Source organism: Stenella coeruleoalba (assembly GCF_951394435.1).
Source record: "Stenella coeruleoalba genome assembly, chromosome: 12".
In the NCBI taxonomy this organism is placed as follows: domain Eukaryota; kingdom Metazoa; phylum Chordata; class Mammalia; order Artiodactyla; family Delphinidae; genus Stenella; species Stenella coeruleoalba.
The window spans coordinates 82946236-82972941 of record NC_137158.1 but is presented as its reverse complement, the minus strand read 5'-3'; the positions used below and the strand labels follow the sequence as shown (position 1 = coordinate 82972941).

The following is a 26706-nucleotide window of genomic DNA, read 5'->3' as shown; positions in this document are numbered from 1 at the left end:
CATAGGCAGAGATTGGAATGATGCATCTACAAGCTAAGGACCACCAAGGGTGGCCTGTGTGTTTGCTTGCTAGGGTTGCCATGATGCAGTGTGGCTTAAGCAACAGAAATTTATTTCCTCACAGTTCCGGAGGCTCGAAGTCTGAGATCAAGGTGTCAACAGAGTTGGTTTCTTCTGAGGCCTCTCTCCTTAGCTTGAAGACAGCTGTCTTCTCCCTCTGTCTTTACCTGGTCTTCCTCTGTGTGTATCTATGTCCTAATCTCCTTCTAACAAGGTCATTAGCCACTTGGATTAGGGCCCACCTGAACAACCTCACTCCAACTTAATTTCCCCTTTAAAGAATCTGAAAAAGAGTGGATATATGTATAACTGAATCACTTTGCTGTACACCTGAAAATAACACAACATTGTAAGTCAACTATACTCCAATATAAAATAAAAATTAGGGGCTTCCCTGGTGGCGCAGTGGTTGAGAGTCCGCCTGCCGATGCAGGGGACATGGGTTCGTGCGCTGGCCCGGGAAGATCCCACATGCCGCGGAGCGGCTGGGCCCGCGAGCCATGGCCGCTGAGCCCGCGCGTCCGGAGCCTGTGCTCCACAACGGGAGAGGCCACAACAGTGAGAGGCCCGCGTACCGCAAAAATAAATAAATAAATAAAATAAAAATTAAATTAAAAAAAATAAGGCTTAGGGAAGCCATTGAAGGATTAAAAAAAAAAAGACTCTATCTCCAAAGACAATCACGTTCTGAGGTGCATATGAATTTGGGGGGGTTATATCTTCGCCCATAACAGCAGTCAACCCTGGAAGTTACCAGAGAGGTATGGAGCGGATTCTCCCCTAGAGCCTTCGGAGGGAGCAGGCCTTGCTGACACCTTGCTGGATTTTTGTGTTTTCTAATGCAGGTCCCATATCTTTACTATTAAGACATAGTGGGCTTTGCTGTTATTCTCTCTTTTTACCTTTGGTCTTTTGTAAATAACTGCAAGCAGGTAACATCTTTATTTTAATGATATTTATTCTGGTTGCAGATTAATTGCTATTGATTTCTTAAGCTATATCTCAAAACAACATACCCACATTTTCTGATAAAGCTGATTTCTAAGAAAATAAGAATAATGAATAAGGAGGTTTACAGTCCTCAAAGGGAAAAATGGCTAAATGCAGAAGGACAATGTAGAGAAACAACTAAATGGGGGATTAAGCTCATAATGAAATGCATCTCTATGAGCATTTTACTAGAAAATGTTTTACTAGAAAAAAAGTAGAGATTTAGAAATACATAGGAGTTTGGTAAATCATTCTGTTCATAATATTAAATGACTTAACACAGTGGTTCTCAAACGCGCGGGCCAGCAGCACAGCATCATCCGGGAACTTGTGAGAAATGCAGGTTCTTGGGATCCAGCTGCAACCCACTGAATCAGAAACTCTGGGGTGGGACCCAGAAACCCGTGTTTGAACAAATCCTCCAGGGGATTCTGCTGCATGCTCGAGTCTGAGAACCACAGAATCTAACATGTTACTTACATTAGTAATTTTTCAAATTGGGCACTGCTGTGGACCCCACCTCACTCCCCCTATCCCCCTCCCCACCTGCAGGTTCTCTTCCTGGTAGAGACTGAACACCTAAGTTCTGTTTCTAGGTCTGTTTTCTAGGGAATTATTATAAGCTGGAAAAAAAGATATAGGACCACTTCATAAGATTTTGTTAGAATAAGTAAAACGACTTAAAGAGATACCCTAAACGTAAAGGATTTCACTTGAAGAATGCAGTTAAGAATAAAGCCACAACGCCCCATTGCGCCTGAGCCTTCTTCTGCCTGCATTCTCTTCTCTCTTTTCCTTTTTCCACAGCCCAGCCCACCCAGGTGGAGGGGAAAGCAGAGGCTTCAGAAACAAAGCAAAGAGGGATTAGAAAATAGACAATGAGATAAAGGGGCTGGACAAAGAGGAAGGCACCGGGAGGTGAAACCAACATGGTAACTGAGACGGATGCCCTGCAGGGCTGCTCTGCCCCACGTGACGGTGCAGCAGCTGCCTTGTATGCTGGAGACTCTCACGACGCGGGTGGGGCTGTGTGTACCACCGAATGGCACAGTTGGTCATGGGTGGGCCGTGTCTATCTAAAGGGGTTGGGTTCAAAGCTGAGGAAACCACGACCTGCTCAGGCAGTAAGACTTAAGAAATCCACATTGGCTTCCAACTGTCAAGGGCCACAGAGATCCATATATTTATGAATTCCTCTCTCTCCCAATTTCCAGCTAAAAGGGCCCAACCAATACAATCCTAAAAATTGCAAACCACACACAGAAACTAGAGACATGTCCTGCCCAGAGACCTAAAGCTTCAGGAGTTTCAGCAGAAAGCAAAGGGGGTCTGAGTCCAGCCAGGTGGGCACCACCTGCTGCCACAGAACCTGGCTAAGGGAAGCAAGCCTGTCGGGGAGCTGAGCAAAGACACTCAACCCTTGTCCCCTCCCCTCTCTATGCCCCTCACTCACAGCTCCTGGGCTGGAGCCAAGCCTTGAGGAAGCGGGAGGGTTCTGGGCATCCAGCTGGTGCAGGAGCCTGCGGTGTGGGCTGCCGGCGACCGGCTGGGAGGGCTGGGCCTGAGTTGCACGCATGTCTAGAGGGGGTCTGCGGGACAGATACTCCAGGGTCAGCTGCTGAATGGCTGGAAGCAGAGGCGGTTCCTTCCTTGCCCAGCTGTCTTGTGCAGCCATGTCAACCCCCCACGAGGAGAAGCTGCTAGAACTCTCTGAGCCCAGGGAGGCCTCCTCTTGATCCCATGCAAACCAGAGAAGAATCACAGTCAGTGGGAAACGGCAGAACTGAACAGACACCGCGTACTCCTCACCAGGCTCCGAGTCGGCCACGTGCCCATCTGCAGACACAAGCAGAGGAAAGCACCCAGGCTGGGGCAAGGCTCCGAAAGTCAACTGAGAACCATCTGAATGTTCGGAGCAAATGGTTCTCGGTGATAAGTGGCTGCAAGAAACAGGATCACTAAGAACCCTAATTCAGAGTTTCGGTGAGACGCCAGGGGCCATCACATTGATAAAGTAAGAGTGGTTCGTCGGGGGAAAAGGAGCAATCTGCAAAAAGGAATTGCTGGAGATTAAAAGCGTAACTGCTGAAATTACAAACAAACGGAGGCAGTGAGTAGCACTGAGGAACGCTGGGGACGAGCGAGTTAGTGACTTCGAACATCCGTTTGAAGAAGTTTTCCAGGAACCTGAGAAAAAAGGCAGAGGAGATACCTGAGAGAAAAGAAGAGAAGCACAGAGCAGTCCAAGGTGCTAACGCTGGTTTTTCCATAAATGGGAACCCATAAGGGGGGAGGAGAAGTTATGATAAGGTGCAGAGAGAAATTCTGTGAGTGGAAGGAAGATTTGAGCCCAGTGACCGGCAGGAGAGGTCCCACTGCATTGTAAATACCTGCACTTCAATCCCCACACCCACCCTCGCTTCAGAGACCCCTGAGTGTGAGTAGGGGGCCTGGAGATGAAAGATGTGTTTCCTCTGTACTCAGCACCACAGGCACCTGAGCTTCCTCCCTCTGTCCCTGCCCGTGTCCCATCGCACACCCTCCTGCCCCTAGCTTGGGATTCAGCTTTCTCTGGGGCGGTTAAGTCAGGCATTGGTCTATATTTATTGATATGGAAAGAGACCTACACTTTAGTAGATTTAAAAATCAGGTTACAGGGCTTCCCTGGTGGCGCAGTGGTTGAGAGTCCGCCTGCCGATGCAGGGGACGCGGGTTCGTGCCCCGGTCCGGGAAGATCCCACATGCCGTGGAGCGGCTGTGCCCGTGAGCCATGGCCGCCGGAACCTGTGCTCCGCAACGGGAGAGACCACAACAGTGAGAGGCCCGCGTACCGCAAAAAAAAAAAAAAAAGAAAAAGAAAAATTTAATCAGGGAAGTGAGAAAATGAGGAAACAAAGGAAGGCAGTCAAGCGAGACAAAATAATAATAGTTTGGTCATAAAACAAAATCAAGGGCTACAGTTCCTCCTCAAGGGCTATAGATAATATCCTGAGCCATATCCTTGAGTTGTTTTGCAGATACTAAAGCCTCCACCAGGTGGAAGAAGTTAACTATATACTGACGACCAGCACGTAGACCAGTTGGAAACAGAAGGCTGATGATGATGATTCCAGAAATACCACCGTTACCTCACCACCAACCAATTGGAAGAACGTTCATGAGCTGATCATGCACCCTGCAACCCTCTCCCTCACCTTGCCTTTAAAGACCCTTCTCTAAAAGCCATCAGGGGGCTTCCCGCCTGCCGATGCAGGGGACACGGGTTCGTGCCCCGGTCCGGGAAGATCCCACATGCTGCGGGAGCGGCTAGGCCCGTGATCCATGGCCGCCGAGCCTGCGCGTCCGGAGCCTGTGCTCCGCAATGGGAGAGGCCACAACAGTCAGAGGCCCACGTACCGCAAAAAAAAAGAAAAAAAAATTCTCTGTGCCAGAGAATATTCAATGGAGAAAAACAGTCTCTTCAGCAAGTGGTGTTGGGAAAGTTGGAGAGCCGCATGTAACTCAATGAAGCTAGAACACACCCTTCACACCATACACAAAAATAAACTCAAAATGGCTTAAAGACTTGAATATAAGACAAGACACCATAGAACTCCTAGAAGAGAACATAGGCAAAACATTCTCTGACATAAATCACACCAATGTTTTTCTTAGGTCAGTCTCCCAAGGCAATAGAAATAAAAGCAAAAATAAACAAATGGGACCTAACCAAACTTAAAAGCTTTTGCACAGCAAAGGAAACCATAAACAAAATGAAAAGACATCCTATGGACTGGGAGAAAATATTTGCAAATGATGTGACTGACAAGGGATTAATTTCCAAAATGTGCAATCAGTTCCTACAATTCAATAACATAAAAGCAAACAACTCAATTGAAAAGTGGGCAGAAGATCTAAATAGACATTTCTCCAAAGAATACATACAGATGGCCAATAGGCACATGAAAAGATGCTCAGTATCAGTAATTATTAGAGAAATGCAAACCAACACTACAATGAGGTACCACCTCACACAGGTCAGAATGGCCATCATTAAAGAGTCTACAAATAACAAATGCTGGAGAGGGAGTGCTGAAAAGGGAACCCTCCTACACTGTCGGTGGGAATGTAAATTGGTGCAGCCACTATGGAGAACAGTATGGAGCTTCCTCAAAAAACTAAAAATAGAGTTTCCATATGATCCTGCAATTCCACTCCTGGGCATATATCAAGACAAAACTATAATTTGAAAAGATACATGCACCCCAATGTTCATAGCAGCACTATTCACAATAGCCAAGACATGGAGACAACCTAAATGTCCATCAAATGGGTAAAGAGGATGTGGTGTATATATACAATGGGATATTACTCAGCCATAAAAAAAGAATGAAATAACACCATTTGCAGCAACATGGATGGACCTAGAGATTATCATACTAAGTGAAGTAAATCAGACAGAGAAAGACAAATACCACATGATATCTCTTAGATGTGGAATCTAAAATACGACACAAACGAACATATCTATGAAACAAAAACATGCTCACAGATATAGAGAACAGACTTGTGGTTGCCAAGGGGGAGGGGGGTAGTGGAGGGAAGGACTGGGAGTTCAGGGTCAGCAGATGTAAACTATTATATAAAGGATAGATAAACAACAAGGTCCTACTGTAGAGCACAGGGAACTATATTCAGTATCCTGTGATAAACCATAATGGAGAAGAATATATATATGTATAACTGAATCACTTTGTGTACAGTAGAAATTAACACCACTTTGTAAATCAATTATACTTCAGTAAAATTTAAGTCTTTGTGCCCAAACTAAGCTTTCTCAGGAGCCTCTGTAGATGGCCTCTTCCTCCGTTTGTGTCTTGTGTTCACTTTGTTTATTTTTTGTTCTTTCGGTGGTTTGTATTTGAGAGCCGGAATAAGTGGGATTTGACAATAGAATTATATTCATAACATTTCCAATTGTTTAGAATCAGGGAAAGAGGCTTGAGAAAACAATCTCAGCAGAGTCTGGGCCAGGATTTTTGGTTAGAGCACTTCAAGGAAGTCTGGGACAATGGGATTATTGACTAAACTCCACCTGGAGAACACTGCTTTGCAAGTGTTTCCCCATTGTGACTGCTGAGTTTATAATGATAATATTTGACCCAAAGCACAGAACAAACTTTGTAATCTATATTACTCTGAACACTATTTCTAGCGCACACACACACACACACACACAAAACAGTGTATTTCCCAAAGTCCTTAAGATGCCCGGAACTGCCCTTGTCCAGGTGTTGGGGGTGTTAGAAGGAAGGCTTGAAAGGCATCTCAGCTCCTTTCCCAGGACTGAGATGCACTCTGACGCTGTTAGTTCCAGGGCACAATTAACGTATCATCCAGGATTGCCACTCTAGTTCCTCATGGGACCCAAGACCACATTACCATTAGTTGTTCAAGGTCCCACACTGAAAATCTTTGCTTCTTACTACATTTTAAAAACAAGTTGTTTTTCCTTATGATTACTTGGAGCTATTGAAACAAACAAAAAAAAATGTAGATGGACTTCATGAAGACCCTGTTTTAAGGCTCCTTAAAGCAGATGTCAGGGCGGGTAGTGCCTTGAACATACATTAACCAAATAAGCAGGACACAGCAATACAGCAGCTCAGCAGCCTGGCCATTTGAGTCCACACATCCAGGTGTCCAGGTGAATAAATATAGAGATGATGTCTCATCATAGGTACTCTGGCAGGCTTCACATCTGGAATCTAGTGGCTGAAACTCATTTTTACTGACCCCTAATATTTACTGAGTACCCTAGAGTCAAGCTTTCAATTCGTCGTATACACCATCTCATTTAATCCTCCCAGCAACCCTGTGAGGTAGACATGATTATTACCCTCATTTTACAGATGAGGAAACTGAGATTAGGAAGATGAGGAAAGCAGTTGGAGGTTACATGCTCGTCAGCAGGTGGGGAGAAGGCTGACCTGAAACGTCTAACTCCTGAGTCCACCCCCTGTGACACCCCATATGCCTCGACCTGCCACCCTTGCAGCCTCATACCAAGAAATGCAGTTTTTAAAAGTTGCCGGGGGCTTCCCTGGTGGCACAGTGGTTGAGAGTCTGCCTGCCGATGCAGGGGACACGGGCTCGTGCCCCAGTCCGGGAAGATCCCACATTCCGTGGAGCGGCTGGGCCCGTGAGCCATGGCCGCTGAGCCTGCGCGTCCGGAGCCTGTGCTCCGCAACGGGAGAGGCCACAACAGTGAGAGGCCCGCGTACCGCAAAAAAAAAAGAAAAAAAAAAAGTTGCTGGAATATACGTTCTTCATTTAAGCAGGTGCAAGTGATCATTCTTTAACTACTTTTACTTGGATAGATGTATATACTGCAGCAAATATCCAAAACTCTCTTGTTCTGAGTTTTTTTTTAAACCCTTGGCATTTTTCTTTAAACAAATGTTTAATAATTACTTAGACTTCATTAAGCGCTCTCTTTTCAGTAGGTGAGCTACTACTTCCATCATATTTTTGCCAACTGAATATTGCCTCATGCTTGCAGTAAAATTTTCTGCTACCGGTCTAACATTAAAAAGATGTTGGTATCACACCATACTTTTGCTTTCTCTTCAAGCATTACTCTAGCAGTTTTATATTGCTCTTAGAACCAATTGCTTGGCAGGGGCAGGGTGGGGGGAGTACAAGCTCTTGAGTACAAGAGGTATGTATGCATCTTGGTCCTAAAATTATGTTTGTTTTGCAAAGGAAGGAAGGTTCTAGAGTAGAGTGTCACCTTGACTGTTTATGTCTTTTTATTGGCCCAGAGTAGGCTGAACGGCAGGAAAACAGATCATTGCTAAGACTGCACTGCTTAGGTCGAAATGACAGGGCATTTCCGAAGGGCGGTGGTGCCGACTGGCTGCACTCATGTGGACCTGGCTGCTTGTGAGACCCCGCTTCAAGCCACATCAAAGGTCCAGGTCTGGTCTGATAAGTTTCTGGAGAGAGACGCTGCCACCAAGGTGTAAGGTGACCACGTGGTCTTTCTCACAGTGCTGTCCACCAACCCACCTGGGGAAGCGTTAGGTGCCAGACTTCCAAAGCGAGCCACTCAGAAAATAACGTGCACCCACTTGGTCTGTCCCTCCCGGTGTCCCTGGGAGGCAGAGATGCTCCAGCCACTGTCACTGCAGTGCTTACAAGTGAAGCTGGACACGAGACAGACATTCATTTATTTTCATTACTTAATTCTTAAACCAGAGGTAGGCACCCATCCTAGAAAAGGCCTGAACGGCCTTGCCGCTGCCAAGTCTTTTTCTCTTTCTTGTGTCTCTTCTCGATCCACATCTGCTCCAAACTGGATACTGCAGCCCTCACCGACGAGCCCCACGGTCCCGGGATGGTGTAAGTCCCGGGAAACGCCCCTGTCAGAGGCTGGCGTCCTCTCGCTAAACTGGGGGGCTTTGGGTGACTTTGGGTAAGCCAGGGGAGAGTCCTCTGTCCTGACAGATATGGCCACACTGAAGGCACGTCTGGATCTTGTACTCTGCCCAGTCTGAGAGCAGCAAAAGCAGCTAAGCACAGTGAAAACACTTGTCCAGGAGGCTCCCGGTGCCAGGCATGTTGTCGTGCAGCGAGAAGGGAGCAGGGCTAGGCTCCGGTTTGCTCGAAGCTCCCAGCTGAGCACCGGTGATGCAGTATGTGAAACAGAATACAAGGTGGAATGTGTTGAAATCTCACAAGAGAAACACAGAATGCTACGCAAGCACAAAGCAGAGAGAGATGCAGTCCAGCTGGGAAGTACATGCCAGGAAAGGCTTTTGGAGGAGGCAGTGTTGGAGCCGGGCCGTGAAGATCTGGTTGTGTTTTGACACACAGAGATGAGGTGGAAGCCAAGGGAACAGGGTCACCAACGAGATACAGGATTACGCATGGGGCAGGATTGCAGTACGAAACTAGATCACAGAAAAACTGGACCATGAGTCTTAATAGCAATGGGCATGTTGATAGCTCTATACGGTTTCTAAAGCATTTTATTATTAAGTATTCTATTTGATTCATACAAAATATGAACTTAAGATTCTTATCAGGTTTTATTTTCATGAAGCTTCAAATGAGGGAATAAATGCGAGTGTATTTTAAACACTGTAAAATGTGACATGAAGTAAGATGTGAGTACTTACTACTAATGATTAGAACGTATTAGAGAGTATAGTATAACTAAGTCAAATGTACATGCTTTGATTAATTAATACCAGCTCCCTTCTAACCTAGCTTGATAAATAATAATGTAAGATGGGCTTCCCTGGTGGCGCAGTGGTTGAGTATCTGCCTGCCAATGCAGGGGACACGGGTTTGAGCCCTGGTCTGGGAGGATCCCCCATGCTGCAGAGCAACTAGGCCCGTGAGCCACAACTACTGAGCCTGCGCATCTGGAGCCTGTGCTCTGCAACAAGAGAGGCCGCAATAGTGAGAGGCCCGCGCACCGCGATGAAGAGTGGCCCCCGCTTGCCACAACTAGAGAAAGCAATCACACAGAAATGAAGACCCAACACAGCCACAAATAAATAAAGCAAACTGTCAACAAGTTAAAATAAAACAAAAACACTATTATAAAAAAAATAAATAAAATAATAATAATGTAAGAGCACTGACAACACCTGGTTCTGACGCTGCATCTCCACTGCTTTCTGTGATTCGTTTTTAGAAAGATAGGGTTACAAGGGGACATTCACATGGTTGCCCAGATATAGGACTAGAAAGCCTGAGCCTTCCTACCCAAGGCCACACATCATGGAGCAGAGACGAGCATTCCCTGCTGTGCGTGCTCTGAACCCCTGCCCCACGGAATCGGTGTAAAACCGAGTCACTTTGCTGTACAGCAGAGATCGGAACAACACTGTAAATCAACTGTACTTCAATAAAAAAAAAAAAAGTGGTGGTTTTAAGTCACTAAGTTTTGGTGTAATTTCTTCTACAGCAATAGGAAGTGGAATTTCAACTTCATCTGCAATGGTTCCTTTCTTTTTAGAAAAAAATCAAAAGTAACTATGACAAAATGCTAACATTTGTTCATCTTGGGTGATGAGTGTGTGGATATCTGTTATGTTTTTCTTTGAAAAATTTTATATTTTTTAATTGAAACATTTACATGAAATACATTTGTGTTTCTACCATAAAACAGCATTGTTGAAATTTCCAGTAAATCTCTAAGTGCTTGTGTTAAAAAGAAGAGACAGGGAGTTCCCTGGTGGCCTAGTGGTTAGGATTCCGGGCTTTCACTGCCGTGGCCCAGGTTCAATACCTGGTCGGGGAACTAAGATCCTGAAAGTCATGCGGGCGTGGCCAAAAAAAAGAAAAAAGATAGAAAGCATTCCAAGAGACTTACATGGAAAGCTATTGTATTTTACTTTGTCCATTTAAGGATTCAACGATGGAGATGAGAATATCGTAAAGTAGTCGATGAACATCACAAGCACATCACAGGACTCGCTCTGATAATGGGTCTACACGGTAGTAAATTCTGATACTGTTTTCCATTACAGGCACACCTCGTCTCATTGCACTTTGCAGATATTGTGTTTTTTTACAGATTGAAGGTTTGTGGCCACCCTGCATCAAGCAAATCTATCGGCGCCATTTTTCCAACAGCATAATTTTTAAGTAAGGTATGTGCATTTTAGGTTTTTTTAGACATAATGCTATCACACACTTAAACTACGGTGTAGTGTAAACATAACTTTTATACGCACTGGGGAACCAAAGAAATTGTGTGACTCGCTTTATTGCAATATTTGCTTTATCACAGTAGTCGTAGGTGTGTACTTACAAATGAGTTTAAAATTTTCCTAATACTCTGCAATATGTTTGCATGCTACAGCAGCATTATTTACATGATTTTTTGAAACATTAATGGATTCTGACCTGACTGGGAAGGTTTAACAAGTAAACACAGGCATTCAGGGGTAGTTTATCAATACACTCTGTCATGCTTTGGAGATTGTGTTGTTTACAGATGGAGTGTCACTGCAAAAGTAAAGAACAAAGGCAAAATGAAGTCATCACGATGAAAATCTAAAAGCGCCCGCTTTCCACGTAGGCACTGGGTAACCATGGCAACAGTGGAGCTAATGAAATACGTGACAGTTAAGCTAAGTTACTTCAACATTTTACTAAATAGAGTATTTTCTGCAGAGCATCTCCAGATTTGGGATCCAGGGTTCCTGGAAGTGAGCAGGAACCAGCAGACGGGGGAACGCCCAGCAGCGCCCATCTGTTTAAATGTGCTTGGCTTCAGCACACATTGGACAGGGCTGCACAAGTGAAACGGGAGACGCATTGGGACGCACAAAATGAGCAGAACAGTGAAATGTGAACTGGTGACTCTGGCAGCAGGGTCACTAGGGAGTACGAATCACGCTCCTCCCTGGAGCACAGGTGGCACCCTGGGGTTCCACACCAGAACAGGAGCGAGGGCCAGTGGGCAGCAGCCTGGGGTCTCCAGAGACCGTGGCGGGGTGGGAGGGGACCGCACCGGCCGAGGGGAGAGTGAAAGGTGAGAACGGGGAGGCCATGAGACAAGATAACCCTTCGAAGAAACGTGCTTCTGAAGGCGAAATACGGGTCCTCAGCTGTGGGCAGACAACAGACATCGGGGAGGGGCTGTGTAGACCAGACACACTGGAGCGCGTTGCAAGGCGGGCAAAGATGCTCGTGGAGGGGACAGGGCGGGGCGCGGGGAGGTAGCATTGGCCTGAGAAGCGGGCAGGACCCAGCACAGGGGGAGACACACACCGTCTGTGGGAAGGGATGCTGTGACTTCCAGCGTGATGTGTCGTCAGGAGGAAAGGCTGGGAACGGGTACGGGTGCCTTTCTTGTTTTGGCGGCAGGGCACGGAAGAAGCCTCTCATCCCGGGTCTTCGGTTGTCGGGAAAGGTAAAGGGAGGGGCTTTGCTGAGAGTGAGGGGCAAGGGGCAAGGGGCAGTTCGTGGAGAACGAGAGTGAGAGAGGCTGAGGACCCGGCAGGAAGGCCAGGCGGCGCTGAGGTCCCGCGGCCGGGGGGCACGGGGCCCCGAGCCGTGGGGTGAGGGTCCCGCACGGCGCTCCGCAGCCCCGGCTGCAGAACGGGACCCGGAATCTAAGCGGGACGGGGCTGGAGAGGAGTTGGGGTCCAGGGCGGGGGTACGCAGGGGCCTGCGGAGGCTTGGGGCGGGGCCTGCGCACCTCGCTCACCTGGCGACCCAGTGCCTACGACCCACCTGGCACACACCAGCCACTCCGTAGCCACCGCCTCTCGAAGGCAGGGCTGGGCATCCCCGGTGATGGCCGTGGCTTTCCGGGGGACTGGTGGGCGGAGGACCGCGGCACCGGAGCCTCCGTGCGGCAGAGGAAGGTTCGATGCCATCCGAACATCAGGCAGGGACGTGAGATCGACGCCGGATCGAGGCACCTGAACGGTTTCATAGACAAGAGTCTTGCTTGCTCTCTGAATAGAAAGTTACGTGACCAAGATGTTGTTTTCCTAAGACCCATTTAGAGCTGCGCAAGCTGGACCGGAAGGGGAAACACGGCTGTGAAAGAAACGCCGCCAAGGAGCAAGGAACTGAGTTTCTGCGAAGAACCAGACTTCACGGGAACTTGACTTAAGGACGGCCCTGTGCGAGGTAAGCCAATCATCATCACAATGGAAAAGTCAGTAGCGAAAGCAAACCTCCTTCTGGACCAGGGGCTCCTCGCAGTGGGACCCCGGCACCCCCAGCATCAGCAGCAACGGGGGGACCTGGAAATGCACATTCTCAGGCCCGACCCCAGACCTGTTGATTCAGAAGCACTGGGGTGGGGTCCAGCAAGCTGTTTTCACAAGGCCTCCTGGTGACTCGACACTTTGAGAGCCACTGCTCTGGAGGCAGATGGCAGGGACAGGACACTGGTGTGGGGTGAGCTTGGCCTCAGGACAAAGCCAACTCTCACACTGTCCTGTCTTGGGCACATCACACAGGTGTTCCCAGCCTCAGAGATTCCATCCTTTGGAAAATGGGAAAATAACACTTCCCTCATAGGCTCTTTTGATGCTGATGATAATATATTCAAAGCGCCTGGAACATACCTAACTACTATGTTTTTATGATCGAAAATAAATACGGTAATCAAAATGGCCCCCAAGAGTACATAATCTCAGACAGACACATAAATTAATGGTTCATGGATCAAGTACATGTATCTTGTCACTCAGTAAAAAAAAAAAATCACTAATAGAAAACAATATGAACTGGATAAGGCAAAATATAACTAAGACATTTAAACAGACGCTCGCTATTAAAAGGGAGGTCCGATGAAACCTTAGTTCCTCTGCATGGAGCAATCGCCTTTTTGATGATTCAGGTCAAGGGAGGCAATTATAGGCTTCACGAATCCACTTCACCCGCTTCGCTTTCTGATCCTGCGCTGAGCGAAGGAAAGTCCTTCTGTCATCTTATGACAGTTTCCAGGCTGAGTGAGTTTGATGCCAGAGGCTTTTATTCTCCCCCAAGCTGTCTTCTCTGAACAGGCCTCCTCTTTTCTGAGAGTCTTTTCATTCACATAAGCAACTAGTAAACAACTAGTAAAGCAACTTTGGGTAAGAGATCATCAATAAAGTTCTTTCACTAACTAGAAGCTTTCACAGCCTTTCTCTCTCGTGGGCCTTGCTGAGAAGGAATCTGGTGCCTCTTCCTTTGCTGAAAACCCACTGTCATTTGCATGCTTTCATTTCCAGGTTTGACTTGCTAAACAAAATAACTATAGCTCCTTTGAACACTCTGCATGCATTCTCCTCGTCAGTTTTTAATGTAGCACGACCATAAGTTAATTCAGCTTTATCACTACGTTAGCACTGTCTTTGGCAAAAGAATATCTCGATTAGTTAAGAGAAAAGTGTAAGCGGCCGTAACGGCAAGCTCTCTCCTTCAAGATCTCTGTGTAGCAGTCCCTACTTTCAATCGTCAATTTGCCATGCAGAGGTTTTTAAGTATATGACTGAAATCATGTGATATGCACACACTGTTATCTCAGCCTCTTGTTTTAACTTATAATTGCATCATAAACATTTCTACATTATTATCTGTCAATCCAGTTTTATCATCCCTGTCATATTGTATCGAGTGGGTACATTCTGTTTATTTAACCATATTACACATCTGCGTTGTTCACAGCTCTTTATTATTATACATCTTGTGAAGCATTCTTTCTACCTGTGGAGTGCTCGGGATGACCCACTGTCCTGGTCTGCCGGGGTTTCTCCCAGGTTTAGCATTGAAAGTCCTCAGTCACAGGGAACCCACTCAATGCCAGGCAAGCTGGGACAGCTGGTCACCCTAAGAGACCAGCAAGCAGAAGACGAAAGTGGTGGCTGGCATGCAGAGCACGGTACCATAAGGTGGAAACTCCGCAGACAAAGGGGGGATGCAAGGCAGCCCCCTTGCAAGGGCACAGGGAGGGGGTGGGCATAGGGAGTCTGACATAAGGGTGAACCAAAAGTGGGGGCGTGCAGATGTGTGGAAACAGGGAGGCAGAAAGCCACTGGGCGTGGCCCTGCTAAGGTTTCGGGACAGAGTCTGGGCAGGAGCTAACGATCTGTTGGTCCCATGTCGCATTCTCCCTGCCCCCTCGGGTCTTCTAGGCGCCACCTGCCTCCTAAGCTGGCCCACGGGAGCTCTGATCACCTGATGCAGGCCCCTCCCAGCTGCTGGCCTCCTGCGCCTCTGGGCTCCGCCTCTGGGCTCCAGCTGAAAGCGTGAGGGAGTTAATGCCTGGGAGGGAACATCTGACCCCGAGGAGGCAGAACCCAGGGAATGTTCTTCCTCCCTTTTCCCTCCCCAGCTCTGTCCTCCACCCTCTACTCAGCTTCTCGGGGGTCAGTTGCACAGGGGCTTAGAGGATGCAGCGGTGAGGGGTCCACTCCCTTCTCCCCGACCTCACCTCCCTGCCCCCGCTTCTACGCCCTGGCTGCCCAGAGACGTAAACTAGCACATACGCCCTGTCTCAGGCTCTGCTGTGTGGGGAACTCAGATGAAGACAGTTCCTCCCTGGAGAACCAAAGGACAGTGGGAAAAGGGCAAAGTAAAAAAGAAAGAGATGACGGATCAAAGCATCTCGTTTCAGGATGACTTGCAGAGTTATCTAGTCATGACTTCCAGAACCTAGTCCCCCAGAAGGTTCTGAACAGTATCTGCCCCCTCGTCTTCCTAACTAGGAAGATTATATGATCACTGAAGGCAAAAGTGATGCCTGAAATTCTCTATCTGAGATCACATAAAAACATAATAAAAGCTATGGATTAACTAGAAGGCAATACTGGGAATGCATTACTGGACTTGATGATTGAATGATGACATTTTATAGGAGACTTTTGAGATGGAAACTGAGAGACATCTTCCATGTGACATGCTCAGGAAAGGCCTCCATCCACACCTCAGTCAGTGGTCTGCATCCGAGGACACAGCATCCCCAGCTGAAATCGTCATGTCTACCGACCTTCAGCAGTGCGGCCTCTGATTCCCACAGGCGGACAGCTCTGGGGAAGTCTCAGGTCAGCCGTCACAAGAGGATAAAGAAATCTGCAGGCTCAGTACCATCAGATGCATTCAGTCTCTAAAGTACAAATCTACTCATACTTTGACTTTCAAAGATGTTTGGTTGTGTACTGAAATTTAACACAAAGAAGCTGAACAAGACTCAGGAAAAGACGCTCCCAACACCTTCCCAAGAAAGTATCTTATACACAATCATAAGGGATGCTGACACTCCAACTTTTGAGCTTGAAAACATTTTTGTTAAGTTGGTTGTTTTGATTAAAATATAGAATTTTGGATCTGGAAGGGATCCTGGGGAATATTGATCCTGTATCTTTTCAAACATTATTTTAGAAGCGGAACTCTATTTCCCCTCTTAAAAACAAAACAGAAAAGAATTTTTTAAAAAAACAGAATCTTAACACCAAAATAAAACTGATAAAAGTAAGATTACTTTCCTGAAGGGGGCAGGCGTTGCAATGTCTAGGGTCACCAAAACAGTCTGAAATCCACTAACCTAGATCCTAACTACATTTCTAGGTTATAGGTCAATTCATTCAATAGGCCAGGGCCTGGGGTAATTTCTAAGGCATCTTGCAAGACCCATTAAGTGTCTTGGGTAGAAAAATCCATTTCCTTCCTTTTACCCCTTTGTCTCTTCTGAACCTCAAGGGCAGAAGGTTGGGTTAACTATAACGTATTATAATCATTGGTTATAAAAGACCCGTATCTTATTTTATTTATTCTATTTTGTCCCTATTCCTACTCCCATCCCATCCCCACAAATGAACCATCCTGATGTGTCAAGGTATATCTTTTGTTTGCATTCTTGCAGAATCTACATATTTTTAATTTCATGTAAAACGCACAACTTTCCTGATGCTTGTTCAGCCTCTTTTTGTTAAATTTCAGTATACAACAAAACACCTTTGAAAGTCAACGTATGCGTAGGTTTGTCTCCAACTCCTTGCTGCCCAAATAACGCTGCAGTGAACATACCTGCCTCCTGATAGATTTGAGATGTTACTTTGGGACTCACGCATGGGAGTGGAATTGCTGTGTCACAGTATATGTTTGTAGACACCTAATTTGTATCAGTAGTTTCAGATTGTTCTTGAGAACAGCTCCACCTGCCCTCCAGCAGTAGATCTGAAATCTACCAACAGTTGGTACCACCGGGCTTTTTGGTTTCTAACCAGCCTAACAAGGGTAAGGTACTATCTTGTTTGTATCTGCATTTCTCTGATGATGAATCTGCATGGGCTTCCTATGCTGAATGGCCTTTTGGGTTTCCTTTCATGAAAACTGTCTACATCCTTTGTCAATTTTGCTACAAGGCTTGCTATCTTTTCCTTGGTGATTTATGGAAGTCCCTTTCATATTCTAGAGCTATCAATTAATCTCTTGTTGGTTCAGACATCAAAAATATCTTTTCCAATTCTTCCATCCTGTAACGCCTGACTTGGGGCAAATTACTTAATCTCTCTGCACCTTCCTTTCCTTCTCTACAAAACAGGGATAACAGCCCACGCCTCACAGCGTGTGTGACGATTAAATGAGTTCATTATGTTTTAAATAGTTTAGCTAGTTAAAACATAAAACATTATGTTTAAATGTCATCCGGTAATTAAAAAGACAGTCAGGTTTCTAAGCAGGAAAGTGTGTCAATAACAGGTTACATGTAGTATATTATAGTATGGCTTTCTGTGCCTACTGGGTATTGAGCTACCTTCATGGATTACACTGTAGGGTCTATTCAGTGTCACGAGAACTGGGTTGCTTAATGCATAGAACAACTAAGCCCAAATTTATCTCAACCCCAAACCGAATCTCAATATTCATAATTCCTGCCCCACCATCACTGCCCTGTGTTCATTTCATAGATTTCAGGGGCAGAGGGGAGTCTTTCGGTCTTTTCTCTAAGGCCAGATTCTCATGACAGGCCAAGCAAACTGTGACATGATATGGCCATTGCAAACTGCCCCAAAATGTGAAGCAAATTTGTGTAACTGACCCAACTAGAACATAGGCGTGAGCCACGTCGGTGGTTTTCTAACCACAGCATCTTTAGAGAAACTTTTGCTTTCCAGATTTACTGAAGGATTTCTTGTGCTTGTGAATGAAACATGCAATGGAGGGAGCTTCACGTTAGAATGATGTTTTAGTTCTTTTCACAATCTCTCAATCAAACTGGGGCTGGAGAGGAGGCAGTGGGCAGAACTGTCAGTCTGCCTCTGAGCAACTGTGGACCGTAACCCCGCCCAGATCCATAGGGGCCCGAGGGGGGTGAAGAAATGGAAGCTCGGGACTTCCTGCCAAAGCTTGTAGCTGTGAGAATCTATTCTGGGTCTTTTCTTAGTCTTTATTACTGGGCTGCAGATGTACCAGCTCTAGGGAGGTGATCCCTGCCATGTCCCTTGGGGCTGGAATCTCAGTGTTCTGCCCAACAAAAGCTTCTAGGGGTTTGCCCCTAATTCCCAGACCCAAGCTGCCTCTCTGAGTGGACTTCCACAATATCTGTGACCAACAACGGCAATATCACCAGTCACGTAGCACTTAGGTTGGGCAGACAACTGGATATGCACTTTGCATGCGTTACGTACATAAGCTTCCCATCAGCTCCACCCAGCAGCGATTATTCCCCTTCGGTAAGAACCTGAGCTCGGAACAGTCTCAAACTAAGAAATCTGCCCGTGTTCACACAACTAGTAATCCTGTGTTCTTAGCCACTCACTCGCCTTACAGATAGGCACAATGAACGAGTTATCTACAAGTTGATCATTTCTTCACGGTACTTTGCAACAATCAAGGTCATTATCTAATTATCTATATAGTGGATAAAGACATAGGTAGTTTTATTTTGTTCTGTAATGCACTTGGTTTGATTTAAAATTCTTCTGGAAGTGCCCTATAGACATACACACTGGATAGGGGAGCGCAGCCATCTGACAGGGATGCTGGCTGGCGGACAAATGGAGGCCTTAGGTAAAGGTGTTATTACCATTATTACCAAGTAGCTGAGACACAGAAAGAGCAAGATTCTCTGTGGGAAAGGTTCTTGGAACAATTTCCTTTACACTACAGAAACTCTGAAATTTATCTCTTTATTTGATTTTTTTGAAGTCGATGCCAAATTAATATTAATTACTTTCCATTTAATTTTCTCCTCTGCCCTGGATACTTAAGGCTGTCAATTGTCCACGTGACCTCCCTATGAGGGTTTGCTTTGAAACCCTCATCTGAGGGCAATGAGAGGGCACTCATCTCTCAATAAATGTCTCCAAAGCATTGCTCTTAAAGAATTATCCATATTAAAAGCCCACACTGTCTTCTCCACGGTCCTTGGATTCCCATAAATGTGCTATCATCAATCTTCAGAATAAGAGGTTCTGGTGCCTAGGCCCCTCTGTTTATGTCTGACAGGCATCAGCTTACAGCATCCCTCCCTGGGGGCAAGAGACACACATGTCGTCTTTCATCTTGTGCTGTCGGCGGCCGCACGACGCTTCCAGCTGGCAGAAGCCCGTGAAATCGGAGCCACCCTGTGCGTCCGAGGGGCATAAGCCACCTCTGGGAAAGGCATCTGAGACGTGACGCTATCGAGCAGACAGGATGATGAGAGGGTGTTTGCTGTTCTCCAGGGGGACGCCTTCATCACACACCTGGGAGTGGGTTCACCCGCTTCACATGAGCGCCGTCCAGACAACGGATGCTCTGTCATCTCTCAGAAGGGGCGCAGTACCCCCAGCCCCCTGAGGAGGTGGGCTCCAGAGACTTCACAACACCAACGGCAAAAGTTTTCAAAGCCCTCAGAAGTCACCAATACCAAACTGTCTCACAGGTCCCCCTGTCCTAAGAATCAAGACAATGTTCTTTCCTCTGGGCAGCAGGGCCTGCGGCGGCCCTAGCTCCGTCCGACTAGGATGGCCTCACTTGGGTCTCTCACACTGGACACCGCTGTGCGGAAGGCATTTCATAGAAAATCACCATTTTACCAAAGCTGCCCCCGTGTTATACAAGCAGTAATAAAATTAACTTTTCACTGCATAAAAAATAAAATTGCATTCCAGGCAATGATATACAAATTTGTCTGACAAGTGAAACTCTCATGTCTGCATTATGAAGCCAAGAAAAATTAAACAATTAGATTCCAACAACTGCTAAAATAGCTGACATCCACCCAAGAGGAAAATGTCTCCCATCATTTGGGGGAGGAGAGCAAGACAGATGGTTTGCAGTTTCCTGCACAGGAACCAGAATCACCGGTCAGGAGGCACGTGTCTCACTTCTCACCTTATTTGAAGCCTCCAAATTTCCTCCCTGAACTATTTTCTAAGAAACAAGAAAACACAGTCTCCCACACTTATTTGTAGATTTTATGACCAATCAATACAACACAAGTTAACAAGAAAACCCATAAAAGAAAGGTTATATACTCCCTAAACAGACACAGTCTTGTCAGAATTACTTTCAAATACTTAAATGTCTTGACACTTAAGTTAAATGTTAAGTTTAATGTTAAATTGTTAATAATCAGATAACTGAGGCCAGAGCGGGTGAGTGTGGACAGGCTTGTGAGGCTCCGGTTTGTATTTCCTCATGAGTGTCTCAACTTTCTGGTCCCAGTGGTGGCCATTAAAATGCAAATCCAGAGCCTCACCTGTCACTTGCTCATCTCTCCTGCTCTGGCCTATAACCCTCCAACAGGGAGGTCCCCTGTCTCAGAAGACTGGGTTTCACAGCAGAATAATCACCTTCGTTTCTGAAGTCCAAGCTTGTCCCCATCCTGCCTCCCTCGGGTGGTTTCCACTGTGTAGGTGGCCCAGGGCGTGTCCCCTCCTCAGATTCCCCATGAAACTCTAGGGTGTACAGCAGATGCTACAGAGGGCGGGGACGGGCACCTGCTCTAGAATGTGGCCACACCCGTGCCATCACCCTCTCCTCTGTCCACACGGTTCACAGCACGCCCGCCAGGAAGTAAGGTGTCCTGGGGAAGAATCCATCCTGATTTCCGGAACTGAACACCTCCAGCTTTTAAGTTAGCTTCATCCCAAGCCACTTTCCCACTGTTGTATGGATATGGTAACCCCAAGTTCAGGGTCAGGAATTAAATACCTGAAAATGAACTTGGCTGCAGAATGACAGAGGTAGAGGAACCTTGGAAATCCATTGACAGTTGACTACTCCACTCAGATAAGGAAACAGTGGTCCAGGGATGTTCCCTGTCACTCCCAGTCACTCATAGCGACCTGTGCCAGGGTTCCCACATCTCGGATCAGCACCCTTTCCACTACAACGTCTGCTTCACTGATTAATCGGAGACTAGGATCCAAGCTTTCGGAAAATATTCAACGGTAATCACCACACTCATTTTCTGACTTTCATTTTTAATTTCCCTGAACACAGCTTTTAAAGTTAAATTCTAAATCAGTCACACACTTTGAGGGACGTGCTTGGCTGGGCCCGTACTAGCCATACAAGTTAAACGCAAGATTTTCTTCTTTTTAATCACATTTATTTATTCACCTCCGTGTGAGCCCCTACACTGCATCCCCCGTGGTTTTCCGCTAGTGTTACACGAGCGCCAGCCCCGAAGTTACTTTGCTTTATTACAAAGCACAGAGAAGTTAGAGCACAGCAATCCTTAAACAGCCGTGTTACTGATCTCTCACCCACATAAAAAGGCATTAACTGTCATTGGCCATGCTTGTGTCATTGCCATTCTAGAAAGCTACACCAAGAACCTTAAGGAACTTTGCTATTTCCTCACAGAATAGAAATAAACTTCCTTTCTTGGTTATAGTTTAAGAAAAAAAATGAGAAAAAATTGGAGAGGTTTTAGTTTGTTTTGAAATGTAGGCAGTGTCTCCCCACCCCGCCCCCAATGGCCTTGGAGGGCTCAGTACTGCACCCTTGAACTGCTGCCAGCCAGGCGCCCATGTGCCCCTCGCTGACCTGTGCCCTGCACCTGTGCCCTGCTGCTCCCGGAGCCCAGCTCGGCTGATGACACAGACGCGGCCAAAAGTGCCAGGACAGCTGAGAAAGGCCTTTTCTGCACAATGGACGTCAGCACATAAAAATAATGGCCCCAAAGAGCCAGCCGTCCGGCTCCTTCCCTTTCACGTTCCAGGTCGCATCCCCCAATTAGGATCTGAGGACGACAGAGTCCCCATGTAGACAGGGGTCGGGCGGTGGCGGCTGTCCCCCTGCTCCAGAGGCCTAGAGCCACTTTCTGCAGGGCCGTGGCCGTGGCCCCCCCCCCCCCCCCCCCAGTGATCTGTCAGAGCCCGTTGGTGTGAAGGGGAGGAAGAAAAGCCCTTGCTGGCTAAGTTATGAAGAAACAACACTGTACAAGGTTATCAATAAAACAGACACCTAAGAATAAAACCTGTGAAATTTCTGTAACACCTCCATACTGAAAACTACAAAACACTGTGAGACAGACTGAATTACGCCTAAGAAAATGCCGCAACACATCACGTTCAAATTACATCAAATACACCATGTTCAAAAAATCAGAATTGTTAAAATGGCCATTTTCTCTAAATTAATATACAGAATTAATGCAAAACTAAAGCAGCACTGTTGAGGGGGAAAGAGCTTGTTAGAGTCTCCGAAGGTCAATTTCAGGGTTGGCTGAGCCAGTTATAAAAGGGGTCAAATATTTCACTCAATCCCTTTCCCGTTCACTCATTAATTTAATCACGGGATTTATTAAATGCCATGTGATTTCATCACAAAGATATACTGAACCGTCTCTGCCCCCAAGAAAGCTGCAGTCTAGGTCCTGGGTGACCCTGGATGTCCACTCCTCCGCGGCGCGGAGGCATTTAGTCTCGGGCCTTGCAGGTTTGTTTTTCTCTCCATTTGGACTCAAGGCCTCTGTCGCAACCACGCTCTGCCTGATCATCGGTCAGGCCAAGAAGCATTCTAGTTTGATCCCCCTCTTTGTATTTATTGGAGCAGGAGGTACTGGCGCAGCGCTGTACACCTGCGCCTGGCATTTGTTCAATCCAGATGTCAGCCGGGACAGAAAGAATAACCCAGAACCCTGGAACCCACTGGGTCCCAATGATCAGTACAAGTTCTACTCAGTGAATGTAGATTACAGCAAATGGAAGAAAGAAGGTCCAGACTTCTAAATACCATGTTTCACTATAAAGCTGCTTAGAATGAAGGTCTTCCGGAAGGCATCTGCACAATTTTCCACTTAACCAAGAAACGTTTCCCCTCTAAGTGCACGAAATCATGTTGGTGTATTTGTGTTGGGGTTTACACTGAAAAAGAAAAAAGAAAGAAAGAAAGCTGCAGTCTGATGAGGAAGGTAATAGGCTCAGCACACAGAGAGGGTGGCTGGGGGCTTCCCTGGTGGCGCAGTGGTTGAGAGTCCGCCTGCCGATGCAGGGGACACGGGTTCGTGCCCCGGTCCGAGAAGATCCCACATGCCACAGAGCGGCTGGGCCCGTGAGCCATGGCCGCTGAGCCTGTGCGTCCGGAGCCTGTGCTCCGCAACGGGAGAGGCCACAACAGTGAGAGGCCCGCGTACCACAAAAAAAAAAAAAAGAAAGGGTGGCTGGGCAGACGAAGGAAAGCAGACCCCCAGAGTCGGGACAGGGAAGGTATTTCTGGAATAGGTAACTCTTAGCTGCATCTTTAGGGAAAAAAAAATGGAACATCCTCAAGAAGAAAGAGGAAAGGTATTTGGAGAAGAGGAAACAGCACGCTCACTGCCCAGGGAGGACAGCCAGGCATGCCCTGGAAGGGCTGCAGCAGGGGTGCCTGCAGAGGACAGGGACCCGTAGGGGCCTCAGGCAAGGTCATGGTGACCTTGTGCGCAGACCAAGGGGAGGACTATCTCGATGGAACCAGCTTCCCTACCATTTCATCAGGTGCCTGTAGCCTCCAGGAAACACACCAAAATGTGTATTTGTCAGGGTAGGCTCACAGTAAGAGCTGTAACAAACCCCCCCAAATCTCAGCGGTTTAACACAAGAAAGTTTATTTTTCATTAATTTCACGTTCCCATGCAGAGGAGGTGGAGGGGAGGAAGATGGGGGTGCCCTCCCTGCAGGCTTCAAGCCCCGATCTTCCAGCTAAGGGCTTTGCTGTCTTTGGGGTCTTCAGGACTCTCTGCCGGCAGATGAGGGAAGGAAGCAAGCAGGGGGATTGCGAGGAGAAACGTTATTCTGGCTCCAGGTGTGTTGCTTCTCCCAACATCACTGACCAGAACACATCACAGGACCGCCCCCCACCAGCTGCAAGGGACATTGGGAAACACAACCTAGCTGTGTGTCCCAGAGGAAAAGTACAGGTGCACGTGTCTTTCTGAATTATGGTTTTCTCTGGGTATATGCCCAGTAGTGGGATTGCTGGATCATATGGTAATTCTATTTTTAGTTTTTTAAGGAACCTCCATACTGTTCTCCATAGTGGCTATATCAATTTACATTCCCACCAACAGGGCAAGAAAGTTCCCTTTTCTCCACACCCTCTCCAGCATTTGTTGTTTGTAGATTTTCTGATGATGCCCCTTCTGACTGGTGTGAGGTGTACCTCATTGTAGTTGTGATTTGCATTTCTCTAATGATTAGTGATGTTGAGCAGCTTTTCATGTGCCTCTTGGCCATCTGGATGTCTTCTTTGGAGAAATGTCTGTTTAGATCTTCTGCCCATTTTTGGATTGGGTTTTTTTTTAATATTGAGCTGCATGAACTGTTTATATATTTTGGAGATTAATCCTTTGTCTGTTGATTCGTTTGCAAATATTTTCTCCCATTCTGAGGGCTGTCTTCTCATCTTAAAGAAAAATGTGGGACTCCTGTCTTGGGTAAAGGGACGAGGCTTCCATCCCAAGGTCTGCAGGGTGTGTTTGGGGGAGGTGGTACTTGCTTCACCCACACATGGGCTGTTCCACTTGTGATGATCTTGTCACACTCCTCAGGTGTAGTCTAGGGACCGCCTGCAGGGGCTTTACACGCTTGTGAACAACAAAGATTCCTGAACCCCACCCTGATCTTTTGATTCCATGTCTGTGTGGGTGGGTCAAAGGAATACACATCAACCACTGCTCCAGAGGGCAGTCAATAAATGGCTACAAATAAATGATGTTGAAGATGAGAGAATGTGGGAATAGAACATCCTTTTCCTCATATATTCCTCTTGGACTCCTCCTTCTCCTCTGGGGCTGAGGTCAAGGTCAGTGCACACTCTGCTTTGATTCACCCCCAGTCAATCATAAGAAGGCATCCCTTCACCACACCTGTTACCACTCTCAGTACATTACTGTCTCGGGGCAAGTCTCTCTGCCAGAACTCATCAGACAATTTTATCTACCTTTGTATTACCAGCCTAGCCCAGTGCCTAGCATATAACAAATGCTAAAGAAATTTTAATTGATCTGTAGCTGATAATCTAATAAATCAGTTGCCAGAAAGAAGCAGGGGATGCTTTTTCATAGTCTCGTTCCTTTTGGCTCTGGGGTTCATACACACATCACTGCATGGATCTGCCTGGTCATCCTGCTGCCAACACCAAGTAGCAGACACCTAGTGGGGTGACTGCTCACTCATTAAGGTCTTGCTTTCACTCCATTAAAAAAAATCTGTTAAACTATTAATACACTTTTGTCATCAGCAGAAAGGACTAGTTATTTTAAGGGACTCTTGTTGAAAAAATGAGATTTAGCATAAAACATAATTTTTGTTGAATTGTTGGTGTTTCAGAAAGTAAGGGGAAATCATACACCTCTAATAAAAACAAACAACAATGACAGATTCAGCAGTTGTAGATGCACCAGGAAGTCTGGAAGGAAGAAAATGATTCCAGATCGTGGGTGTCCAAGCTCAGAGAGAAGCAAGTGCAAATCCTCTCTGCAGGCAGCCAGGTTTCCCACAGAGACACTCAACCAGCTGGGAACTCACAACCAACATGTAACAAACAAGTGCCAAACACATAACAAACAACAAATAAGAGATTCAAAACACCAAGGGCTTCAGGCAGTGTAATTACCAGATATAAAATATAGAGTAATCATACGTAAAACCCTTAAAGAAACTGAAAAATGGAAACACAAGAATGAGCAAAAAATAAGAGACTACCAATAAATGACCAGAGATATCTGAAAGATAACAAATATAACTTTGATAAATGAAAAAGATAATTGCTGAAATTAAAACTTCAATGAATGGATTAAACAGCAGACTTGATACTGCTGAATAGAAACATTGTGATCTGGAAGACAGGTCTGAGAAAATATCTTAACTATCATATAGATATTGAAATGAGAAATACGAGAGAGAGGTTAAGACTCATGAAGGACAGAAAAAGAAGGTCCAACTTATGTCCAAGTAGAATCTCAGAAGGAAAGAATAGAGAGCAGAAAATGAAAAGATAATGGCTGAGAAGTTTCCAGAACCTACCAAAGAACCAAAATTCACAGTGGAAAGGAAACGCAACTGGTTCATTCAACAGCTGTTTATTGAGTGCCTACTATATGTCAGACACCCTATAGAGGCAATGCAAACCAAGCTGGATAAATAAAAGAAATACCCACGAAAAAAAAAAAAGAAGAAATACCCATCTAGACACAACCCAAGAGAAAAAGACAGTTAAACTGACGACAGATTTTTCAAAAGTAAAATGAGAGCTACAAGGCCGAACTAACATCTTCAAAGGGTTAAGGAAAAATAATTGGCAACATAGAACTATTTACCTAGCACAACTATCTTTCAAGAATAATAGCGGGGACGTCCCTGGCAGTCCAGTGGTTAAGACTTCACCTTCCAATGAAGGGGAGGCAGGTTCAATCCCTGGTCAGGGAGCTAGGATCCCACATACCTCGCGGCCAAAAAACCAAAACATAGAACAGAAGCACTATTGTAACAAATTCAATAAAGACTTAAAAAATGGTCCACATCAAAAGAAAATCTTAAAGAATAATGGTGAAATAAAGACATTTCCATATAAACAAAAACTGAGAACATTTACCACCTAGAGATACACACTAAAGAAAAAATGTTAAAGATCTATACGAAAGGAAGGGGGGAAAAGAGAAAGGGTATGGAATAATGAGTAGATAAAGTGTAAGTATAAACCCAAGCATACAGGATTTACACAAAACCCATAAAT

General features: G+C 46.1%; 2 protein-coding genes across 8 annotated transcripts in view; one reads left to right on the top strand and one right to left on the bottom strand.

Moving 5' to 3' along the window:
* SLC22A3 (solute carrier family 22 member 3) overlaps window positions 1-26706 on the bottom strand; it is a 93477-nt gene that overhangs the window by 60069 nt on the left and 6702 nt on the right. The window lies entirely within an intron of this gene.
* On the top strand, window positions 18552-24260 carry LOC307195224 (uncharacterized protein; the record flags this gene model as incomplete). The annotated part of the gene is made up of 2 exons (XM_079939197.1): window positions 18552-18564; window positions 22210-24260. The coding sequence occupies 2 exons, from the start codon at window positions 18552-18554 to the stop codon at window positions 22719-22721; spliced, it is 525 nt and encodes a 174-aa protein (XP_079795323.1). The 3' UTR covers window positions 22722-24260.